General features: G+C 35.4%; 2 protein-coding genes across 3 annotated transcripts; both read left to right on the top strand.

The window, feature by feature from the left end:
- Window positions 1-1,180: 1,180 nt before the first annotated feature.
- Window positions 1,181-4,340, top strand: LOC110630187 (rho-N domain-containing protein 1, chloroplastic). Its single transcript, XM_021777545.2, has 2 exons — window positions 1,181-1,334; window positions 3,002-4,340. Exons 1-2 carry the CDS (start codon window positions 1,295-1,297, stop codon window positions 4,108-4,110), a joined length of 1,149 nt encoding a protein of 382 aa, XP_021633237.1. The 5' UTR covers window positions 1,181-1,294; the 3' UTR covers window positions 4,111-4,340.
- A 1,305-nt stretch (window positions 4,341-5,645) lies between these two features.
- On the top strand, window positions 5,646-11,420 carry LOC110630339 (putative E3 ubiquitin-protein ligase XBAT34). 2 transcript variants are annotated; one of them, XM_021777786.2, is made up of 9 exons: window positions 5,648-6,030; window positions 6,354-6,468; window positions 6,616-6,696; window positions 6,839-6,927; window positions 7,031-7,122; window positions 7,326-7,407; window positions 8,166-8,268; window positions 8,980-9,065; window positions 10,550-11,420. In XM_021777786.2, the coding sequence occupies exons 1-9, from the start codon at window positions 5,908-5,910 to the stop codon at window positions 11,261-11,263; spliced, it is 1,485 nt and encodes a 494-aa protein (XP_021633478.1). In that variant the 5' UTR covers window positions 5,648-5,907; the 3' UTR covers window positions 11,264-11,420. The 2 variants fall into 2 exon arrangements, with proteins under 2 accessions (XP_043805836.1, XP_021633478.1); XM_043949901.1 differs by lacking the exons at window positions 7,326-7,407; window positions 8,980-9,065 and having other exon boundaries at window positions 5,646-6,030.

An 11,420-nucleotide genomic window follows, 5' to 3' on the forward strand; every position in this document is an offset into this window, starting at 1 on the left:
AGAGCTTATATATAGAGGTTTCAGTTGGTTTATACTTTCATCTTGGTTATAGTATAGTGCAAGTGGAAGTAGCTTCTGAACCAAGTCCCTATAAGTTCAGTCTTAGGAGTTTAGTTTGAATGGCGGCTTCATATATTTGGGCAGTGGATTTAGAAATGATTGTAGAATACGTCTCTTCTCTTTCGGGACTCCATAGTCTCCGTGCATGTCTCTTTTTCCATCTTTTCTCTTTGATTTTGATATGATTCCTTTAATTGATATTTTTCCTCTACTCTTCAATTTACCTTTTGAGACGGATACAAGGTTATATAGAGTGTGTAGTAAATTGAAAAAGGAACAATCATGATAAGGTTACATGGTTTGTTATCTCTTTTTTGGATATATGATATGCTTTCAGTATATTTTTGATGACCAACCAAACTATTGTCATTGGAGATCTCTTATATTTTTGGTGGGTTTAGCTTTAGGCGGTCTACGATTTTTAGGAAAAAGATGATAAATTTAATTTCGAATCTCACAGTTTTTAAATTACAGGGTTCCATTATATAAATTTTCTAAAGGTTTCTATTTTTTGTCCTTTAAATCCTAATATTTGGATTTAGTTTATATATATTTGGCCTTCAGGTTTTGATTATCGATAAATATTTTTATACCTTAAAAAAGGAAATCCCTCTCATTCCCTATCCCCCGTAGACGTCTAAAAAAGGGGTCCCTGCTGCATGAGTTTATCAACAAAAAGATGCTAAGCAAAAAGAGAACTTTGGTCAGAATAAACTGAGAAATACAAAAATTTATTTTAAAAATTAAATTTGGAATTTTAAGTATAATGGAATTAAGAATTTTAAATTTATATAAATATAAAGATTAGCTTAAATAATAAAAATATCATTATAAATAATATAAAAAGTATTCACAAAATCGTCTTTTGGAACTTTTCTTATGTATTATTAAATTATTCGCTTATAAATAATAAAATTTATTGAGTAATCTACTTAAAATAAAAATTAAATTAATATTTTTAAGATCATTTGAAAATAATCCTGAAAGCTACCATAAACAGCACTAGACATTATTTAGAATACATTAGAACCGGTTTGTCAAGAAGAAACAAACGAAACGACAATCAAGTAAAGGCACTGCCCCTGCGCTTTGCCAATATTTTTGTAATACCCAAAAAGTCCCTTATCAATTGCCTATATAATTTATTTAAGCAAACAAAAATTACTGCAACCACCCCCGAAAATGCAAAGCCGCCATTAATCTACTCTCAAGCTCAAGCCCAAGCTCGACTGCAATGTCCCAAGCAGTCCATCTCATCGCTAAGAACCTTCCAGGTATTTTTTTTTTCCTTTCACGTTTTGTTCCTCAAGTTGTAGTCTTTGTTTGGTTCCTAGGAAACCAAAGAAAAGAAAAAAATTTGAATTCAAACTTGGGGCTTCTTCGAGGTTTTTCCTTGACTGAGACTCTAGATTGATATCCTCACTCTTGTTTTCCTTCCTAGCACTTACTCTTGTTTTCCTTCCTAGCACTTACTTTGTAACCAATTGAATTTGCAGTAGCTCAGAGATAATACTTGCATTCTTAGCTTCAACTAGTTCTATGCAGATTGCTTTCAGTCTTTAAGGACTTTTATGCTCTTTCTCATGTTCTGTGTATTTTTAGCAGTCGGTGAACTATTCCCAATTTGGTATTAAAGATTACTTCGTTCTTTAGCTCCAGTGTTGCCAACGTTTTCCTTGGACTCTACTACTATATTATTTTGTTTGTTGACCATGGGATGTCTCTTAAGGTTCTATCTGTTTCGCGTGTTGCATTACCTGGAACTTTGTTGGGGAAATTTTTTTTAGAAGGTTTTTGCATCCTACGAACTGAGGTTGTTGCCTACCATGTATTTGATGAAATGGTTTTAGGTATTGGATGGACATAGGGGCTTGGCTTTTTCTCCCCTTTTAGCTTACTTGCATTATTTTTCTTCAAAACACCAGCATTTGGTTTTTGCTTGTTGTCTTGATTGTATTGTTGTTTAGGTTGGCTTTTTTTGACTTGCTTGTTTTCTGTTGTTCTTGATCCTTATGTATTAGATATTGAATCCGCCTACTAGGTGGGTTCTTTTGAGTTGAAAACTTGAAATATTTCTTTCTATTTATGATAATGGATTCTTTTTAGACTTTGGCCTTCTTGACATTACAATGCTATTTGAATATTTAAGGAGCATATGGTTTCATTATTGAACTTGATTTCCTTGGTATTCCTCCTATTACTGCTCCTTAAAGTTAAAGGTATTCTTTAATTTAGCCTACATTTGATATGAGACATGCATCTTAAAATTATGCAGAACTTGATAAGCAATGATAAAAACTGTAGTGATAGTGTGCATAGAGTTAGCTTTCTCATGGTTTTGGTGGGATTTATCTTAAGATGGAGGAGTAGGCTGGTAGAGAAGGATGCCTCAAGGTACAACAGTAGCTGTGGCTTAATATACAATCACCTTTTACTTCATTTTGCAAGTAGTTGGAAGGGAAGAACTCTTATACATCTGGTGTGGTGCTTAGCTGACTTTTTGACTTCATATCAAATAGTTGTTCTGATGATGAACGTGTATGATTGTGGTGTTTTTGTGATCGAATGTGTAGCAGTGGTTTGTCTTGTCTGTTCAATTGCATAAGAGATTATGGTGTTGTTTCTGGTATTCAATTCATTATAGAAGTGCAGAGAATTGATGTGATTAAGCATACATGGGTCTATACACAAAGGACAGGCAAAAAGATTGCACTGTGCTTGGAAATTAAGAAGAGTACAGCGATGATGCTAGAAGCCAAGTATTTTTTTTAACTAGATTTTCTTTAAATTTGTGATAACCGTTAAAAAACATTTTTGATTTGTTAACTCTCAGTAAGAGTCAAGTTCTTGAAGTCTAGATTTTATTCTCATCAAACAAAACAAAGTTTAGAATGTCTGAATAATCTTCCTGTTTTTGTATGTGGATATATGCTCCTTATAGGTTGTGGACCTTCAGAAGGCTGGTATCTCCCTTGTTCAGGAATTTCTGGGAAAGCAGTTGCTGTATCCCATTCTTTTTCTCATGGTAGTCACAGAATTCATTCACACATCAAGTTTGGGTCAATAAAATGTGCTGCTGGGGCATCATCTTTTGTATGCAGAGCAAGTTCAGGTGGTCCTAGAAGAAACTCAGACTTCTCCAAGCAAAGCAAACAAGGTTTCTCCCGAAACAGGAACAGACCAAATGAAGAGAGAGACAGCTTTGAGAATCTTGATGAATCTGATTTGTTAAGTTCAAAGAATGGGCCATTGCTTTCCTTTTCAAATACCCCAAAGTTCCAATCTACTGCAGCCCCAGGGCCAAGAGAGAAGGAGATTGTTGAACTATTCAGGAAGGTACAGGCTCGGCTGCGTGAAAGAGCTGCAGTCAAAGAAGAGAAGAAGGTTGAAACCTCCAAAGGAAAAGGTAAAGAGAGTGAAACTGTGGATTCCCTTCTTAAGCTGCTGAGGAAACACTCAATTGAGCAAGGGAAGAAGAAAGTCAGCAGTCAAGACTTTGCTGTGGACCAGCAGGAACAGAGGGGATCGCATAGTGAGGGTAAAAGCAAAGTTTTCCTTAATCGTAATAACAAAGAAAGGAGTGGAGTCCTCGAACCTAATTCCTCTTCTTTTACCAGACCACCATCAAATTTTCGACGCAAGTCTCCAGTTCCTCGAGGGAAATTCCAGCCCGTTTATTCAAATGAGGATCCTGCTAATTCTACACCTTATTTAAATTTAAATGGTGAGGAAAAGAAGAAACTTGAGGAGATTCCTGATGCTGTCCAGCAGACAGAACTGGAGGCAGAGGAGGCTGAGTTGGAATTGGAGCAGGAGCCAGAGTCCTCTTTCCCCAATGGGGATGTATTCAATGAGTTATCTGAAGAGGAGTCTTCAAATATTATTGATGCGGAGGCGGACAGTGATATACAAGAGGAGATTGAACATGAGGATTTGAGTTCATTGAAGTTGCCAGAGTTGAGAGCAATTGCAAAGTCTCGTGGTGTAAAAGGGTTTTCAAAGATGAAGAAAAGCGAGTTAGTGGAGTTGCTAAGTGGTGGCGTAGTCTGATTAAAGATTAAGGAGAGAGAGCCAAGTCACTAGAACCGAGTTCAGATAGTTTTTTTTTTCCCTCCATCTTTTAATACTCTTTTTGTTCTGTTGTTTCCCGTTCATGATTCCATGTTATATTTTTTAACCCTTCAAATTCTCTTAGATGTTACACTTAGCTGGTGAGAATTTTGTTGGAACTAAAATGGGAACTGAAACCGAGAGTTCCTGCTTTCTTCTTTTTGCCAAAACCTTGAGAAGGAACAACGACTAATCTTGCACAACAAAAGAACTGGCGCAACAAAAATCCAAATCGCGGAACTCTTCAGCCTGGCGAGGTGGGAAGAAAATCAAAACTTTTGTGATTTGAATTGAAACATAAAAGGTATTTGCAATTTCAAATTTCCTTGGTTTGATCGGCTTGATCCAGTTGTAGCTTGAGCCCAGCAGATGTTTTTTGTCATGGCTCTTACAATTTCGCCAAGAATCTTGTAATGGTGCACTGGAACCTCATTGTGACGCTCACTCTCTACAGACATAAAATGGTGCCAAGTGGGGGTATTTATAAGCTAGCTGTCCCCTCTTACATATGTCTGAAAATCATTGGTCGCCTTGTAAAGCTTTATGTTTCATCGATAGTCCACTTTGCACCCTTTTTCTATTTTTATACCCAATAAAACATGTTATGGACGAGAGAAAAAAAATAAAAAAAGCAAATTATAATATAATTTTTAAAATTTAGTATTTATTTTTTAAAAAAGAAATGGGCAACAGGTTTAGTTACCGAGACTTTGTTTTGTTAACAAAAATGACCTTTCAATTAAAGTGAAATTTATTTTGTAGTAATTTAGTTATGTAATTTTAATATTTATAATAATTTAATATTTATAATTTTCATATTAATAATAATTTAGTTTGTTTGATTTATTCAACTTGTGATAACTAACTGTAAATTTAATTGTAGAATGATTTTATTAACAAAATAAAATTTTAATTAGTTCCTATGAAAAAAGAGCTAAGTTGTATGTTATGGTAAAATTTTTGGCTTATATCATAAATTACCTAAAAATATATATTTACAATTGGCCGAAAACGGTTTCTATTTATCCAGCTGAATTTAACATGAAGAACATTATAACAGTTACTCCCTCAATTTCATAATTTTTTTTTATTTTTTTTAAAAATTATTTTTAAATTATTATCTATTATTTTTATATATTATAATAATATATAAATTAACTATTATAATTATATTTTATTTTATTTTATATTAAATTTTAAAAAAAATATTTTTTAATATTTAATATTTTTAAGATAAATATAATTAAAAAATTAATAAAAAGTTATTTAAAAGTAAAATGAATATAAATTATGATAATGGATGAAGTAATTTTTAAATATTATTTTAAAATGTTCCCTTAATTTTGTTACTAATTTAAAGAGAAAAAACAGATTAAAAAAATTAAAATATTTTACAAGAAATACTTTTACGAAATAAAGGAAGCTCAAGATGCACAGCAAATATCATTTAAAACTATAAAATAGTATTAAAAATAGGAAAAGAAAATTTTGAAAAAAAAAAATGATGATCACAGCAAGCTGGGCAACCGCACGGCTCTGCCTCTGCAGGATATCATGAACCCTCAACCACCTAACAAAATCCAGAGGTTGAACTTCAACGAACTCTGATTGGAAGTTCCACCGCAAAAACTATTAGCTCTCTTCTTCGTTGCTAAGTTTTCTTCCCTCGTATCCATAAAATTGCTTCGTATCAATCTCTGCAATTCTGGAAGAAGAAGAGGAACAAGCTTTCTAATTATGGGGCAAAGCCTTGATTCAATGAGCCAAAATCAATCCAAAGAAGAGCTGCTTTATCAGCTTCTTAATTCTGGGAATGTGGAGGCCATTAAAGCTCTTTGCAGAGAAGGTGCTAATCTTGAGGTATATACAAAACCGTACTCTTTGCTTCAAATATGGCTTCCACATGATTTGTATTAGGGCTCTTTTTTAAAGAAAAAATGTTATGCGCGATATTACTCCCTTTTTTAAAAATTTCTCAAAATGTAAACCAAATTTAATGAGGAGAGCAGTTTAAAGGCCAAAGGGAAATTGCAGTGATTTGGTAGCATGCTAATTTATTCTGCAAGTCTTTCCTTCTTCTTCTTCTGGGGGTAATGCATATTTGAAGAGCAAATGGGAAATCTTGGGTGTGTGGAACTTTGTTTAGAGAAAGTTACAGTCTGAAGTTACTTTTCTGGGTGTAGTGGATTGACAAAGACGGGAAAACTCCTCTCATTGTGGCTTGCATGGATTCTGGGTTGTTCAATGTTGCAAAAACTTTGATTGAAATGGGAGCCAATGTCAATGCTTATCGCCCTGGTTAGTTCTATGGCTTAGAGTATATGCAAAAATTTTCCGTATTTGATTTGTTTCGCATTTTGGTTTATCAGTCATTTGTTTAACTATATGGAGAGCTTGGTGTTTTCTCACCTACAATTAATGCAAATGCACATTCATAATCTGTAGGGCGTCATGCGGGTACTCCTTTACATCACGCAGCAAAAAGAGGCCTAAAGGACACTGTTGTATTGCTTCTTTCCAGTGGTGGTATGCCTTTTATCTTTTATCACATTTAAGATTTCTCTGCTGCTTTAAGCCATTAATCATGAGCTGTGGGAGGCATAATTTGCGTGTTAAGTGCTCACTTTTGCTATGAATATAATGGGTTTTACTTCAACTAATATGTCAGCAAATGCTTTGGTGAGGAATGATGATTGCCACACTGCATTGGATGTTGCAAGAATAAAGGGGCATACCAATGTTGTCCGTGCTATTGAGGTGAGCTTGTTACGTCAAAATTGCAAATTTTCTGAATTTTGCTATGGATGTTACAAGATGATTATATGGCTGAATTTTTAATTTTATTCATCTTCATTTTTAGAATCGTATTTGCTATTTCTCTGGATGGCTACGGGAGTTTCATGGTCCAGGCTTTCTCAAAGCATTAACTCCTCAATTATTATCAAGAAAAATGTATGTACAATGCAACTTTATTTTTTAATGCATCTCTTCTAATTTTCTTTTCTTTATAATGCTTTTGCACAATCCTGTTTATGTTATCAAATTGCAGCACCTCTATTTTTGAAGGCTTTGATTTTTTTTTTTTTTAAAAATTGTTTTTTACCATTTTCATACAGCGTCAATTAAATTAGCTGACTGAGGCTCATTGTTTGTAGCTGGGTTGTCGTTACACCTTGTGGCTCCAGTAATTCCATGAAGCCCCTCAGGCTGGAGCTTGCCATTTATTCTGCTTTGCAGGTCTTCTCTTCCAACTGTTCAATTCTCTTCCAGACTTATGATGTAGATTCTACAATAAATTACCTTTGCACTCGTTTGCATAGGAGCATTGTTATGTAGAATATTCTTTTAATACTTCCAAGGTCATAATATGGTTTAGTTGAATATTTATTTTCAGGCTGTTTTTAAGGATAGTTGTTTTAATAGAAATGACGTAGCTAATGGGTGGATATATCATTTCCATGGGATGGTTGCCAAAAAAATACACAAAAAAGAACTGTAGCATTAGTTTGTTTGTTTTTTTTTTTTTTTACATTTTTTTATCAAATAAATTTCTTTCATTAAAGGATATGATTTTCTGAAAATGCATACTTGTGCCCCAACTATCATTGTTGTTGGCTGGATCTATGTGGTTCTTTTTTGCTTTCTTCAGCACTGTATACTTGCAAAATGGTGTCCAAGTCCTGTTATGGCCTTATGGGAGACAGCAATATTTTTTGTGGTGCTTCCTTGCAGTTCTTTGGAACTTGGAAGTTTTGCTTTTTTTTTAAAAAAAAATACGTTTTTGTTTTAAATCCACCAGAAGTAGTTCCACCAATGCAGCAGCTACATGCATTGACTGCTGACTAGGTGATCTAGTCTAACTTTTTTTTTTCTTGAAAAGTTGTTACCTGTAATTTATGCTCTTGCATTAACAACATCAAATTCCCCCTTTTGTTTGTTTATTTGTTCTGTCTTCTATTTGTGAATCTTTTAAGTTTAGTGTTGATTAATAACAGGATGCTCAACCTCACACAGTCATTGCTCTTTGGAAGGCAAAAATTGAGGAACCCAAATTTCATAAGTCAGATCCAGGGCTTGCCATATTTGATCATTCTACAAGTAAGTCACTATTAATTAATATTTTTGCCTGTGCCATCCAATTATCACTTAGCATATGATGTTCTTTTCATGTTAAGATAAAAATCATGTTTGAATTGGGAGGGGCAAAATGCATTCTATTGGAATCACACATGAAGACTTCAGCTAAATTTGTCACCTTGTAATACCTAAAGAGGAGAGGGGGAGCACAAGTGGCATCAACTTTCCAGTTTCTTTTGGATGATATTTTCTCGACTTCTTTGGTAACATTAGGCAAATATGTAACTCATTATTACTTGATCAATATGAATTTCATTGACACTCGTTGCATTCTGTTTATATGCTATGTGATCCATCATATTTAGTTGCTAAGCATCATGCAACTGAGGATTGTCCTAATGTGTCTTTGATACTACTTGAATGTTTTCAGCCTGGTCCACTTTTACTTTGGGCTGTTGTCTTATCACAGCAATTTTCTTTATGCTTGCACAACTTTATGTTGGATACTGGAAGGCCTTGATTTTTGTCTGCGATTTTGCCACTCTATACCAGTGATAGAATTGGGAAAAAAATAAAAGTTTCAACACTAAATCATTAAAACTGGAAGTTGCTAATAGAATTGCAAAAGCACTGAAGTTCAAAATTTTTTGGGAATTAGTTAATATTTATCATATGACAAATTCTTTTGGTCATTCTGAGCTATTTTTTATTTTAATTGTATTTCTGTCCCAGAAAATCAATACAAATTTTTCTCATCCAATGAGGGTGACAAACGGCAGTTTTACAAGTTCTATGATGCATGCAGAGGAATTCCTCAGGTACACTACTGTTATTTTGTGCTGTTCATATGTAGCATTGAATTTAAACGTTCCGTCTCATCAGCATCCTTGGAATTGATTCCTAGAGATGATGAACAAAATAAAACTTATGCTGGCTCCCATTCAAGATATTGCAAAATATGATATCACTGATAATAATATTTCATGGGGTACGATTTTATATGATAAATCATTTTTTGGAGCTCTGAAGTAATTTTACCATGATGACAATGACTCATGGAGTATGATAATGTAACGGTCAGCTGCCTGCTTGGCGGAATGGTGGCGCTGACCGTCCCACATCGGAAGATTTGAAGAAAATAGATTTGTATATAATAGCTAGCACAGAACTGCTAAATAACTTGGGTTAACCATTTTGGGCCAAGTGGAAAAGTAAGTTCAAAAGTTATTTGGGCCAGTTTGGGCCCGGCTGTTTCAATTGGTATCAGAGCCACCCTGGGTCAGACAAATTGTGCAGAGCTAGTGAGCCTGCGAGGAAAGGGCTACCCGTGAGAGACGAGGTGGAGCCGCCCGAGGTACTAGCGAACCACAATACCCGAGGGTCCGGTCCTGGTTAGCAATTGTAATGGATTCAGTTGCGACGAGGACGTCGCAAAATTTAGCGGGACCGAATGTAACGGTCAGCTGCCTGCTTGGCGGAATGGCGGCGCTGACCGTCCCACATCGGAAGATTTGAAGAAAATAGATTTGTATATAATAGCTAGCACAGAACTACTAAATAACTTGGGTTAACCATTTTGGGCCAAGTGGAAAAGTAAGTTCAAAAGTTATTTGGGCCAGTTTGGGCCCGGCTGTTTCAGATTTTATATGGTAAAACTCATTTTTTTTTAGCACTGAAGTAATTTGAAGACAATATGTTTTCACTTTTCGTCTGAGTCATTGTTCACATAATGGGACATAAAATGAAGCATATCGGTTAGAAAGTGATAATCCAAATTTGATCATGCATTCAGAGAAACTCAAGTCTATTTTATTCAATGAGTTCCACTTGCACACTGGTACCTGATTTATTAGAGAAGGATAATGAGTTGTCTATACTCATGTCAGAATGAAGAGAAGGAAACTAAAGTAGGCCTACTTTGAGCCATGAACTTGATCGTTATGGGGACTGAAGAAAGAAGGGAGAACTATTTGTTGAGGAAGCATTACAAGCTTCTATTTGATCTAGTCCATCATAAATGAGTTGATGTTCAGCAGAAGAAAGAAATGATTTCTATTTTCATCAAATACTCCTAGCTTGGCTGGTGCTCCTTGGGAAATATTAGATGGGGTTTATGGCTCACTGCCCCAAACTGGCATCCTAAGGAACAAAAACAAAAGATGGGAAAAATGTTTAACTAGTGTGGATTCGTTTGGGAAGGGTTTTGTTTGTTGTACTCAAACAATTGGCATTTTCTCTGTTTATTCTCATTTCGTAGTGTGTCATGCAATCACCACCTAATTATTCCACTATCATGTTTCAGGTTGTGCCTCCGCCAACTCACCATGATAATGATCCAGTGAGTAGACAACAAGAATCTGCAGAAGCTCTCGACTTGGCAATGGCATTAAGTGCTTCCATTCAGTCTGCAACGGAGGAAAGGCCACCGCTTAATCCTCAGCAGATTTCTGGAACAAGTAATGCAAATGGCTGGGAACGTTCTCAACATGGTGAGAGTCACAATGGATGGAGCACAGCTGTTGCATCTGCACAATCAGAGGCAAGCAGCAGTGGATGGACAGACAAGGAAGAAAAAGAAGACTACAAGGGATGGGGTGTGCCTATTTCTGGTCCACTCGGTAATCAAGGTCATGTAGGAATCCATGGTAATGCTACCCCTGTAGTTCAAACAAGTGGTGGTATCACAACCTCAGTTTCATCAGCTCCATCGGCTCCCCCAATTCCTGATGAGGTTTTAAGTGAAGGACCAATCCACTATCCAGTAGTTGATTTTAGCCCAGTGGATTCATTAGTTCCTCCTGTAGAGCATGGAACTTCTGCAACAAGTGATGTGAATGATGGAGGTGGCTCTTCATCATGTATAATATGTTGGGAAGCTCCCGTAGAAGGCGCATGCATTCCTTGTGGTCACATGGCTGGTTGCATGGCTTGTTTGAGTGAGATCAAAGGCAAGAAAGGGGTTTGCCCCGTTTGCAGAACAAAAATAAACCAGATTATCAGGCTGTATGCTGTCTGAAAGGTGAACCTGATTCTTCTGGATCTATGATTGGATTGTGAAACATTTTTTCACTTATGGCGTGTTATTTGTATATTCTTTATGTTTGTATGGCTTGCCAAACATTTCTTAAAGAATTTGACGCAACATAATAAATGTTCACAAGAGCTTCTCAGAA

Source organism: Manihot esculenta, chromosome 13 (genome assembly GCF_001659605.2).
Source record: "Manihot esculenta cultivar AM560-2 chromosome 13, M.esculenta_v8, whole genome shotgun sequence".
NCBI lineage: Eukaryota > Viridiplantae > Streptophyta > Magnoliopsida > Malpighiales > Euphorbiaceae > Manihot > Manihot esculenta.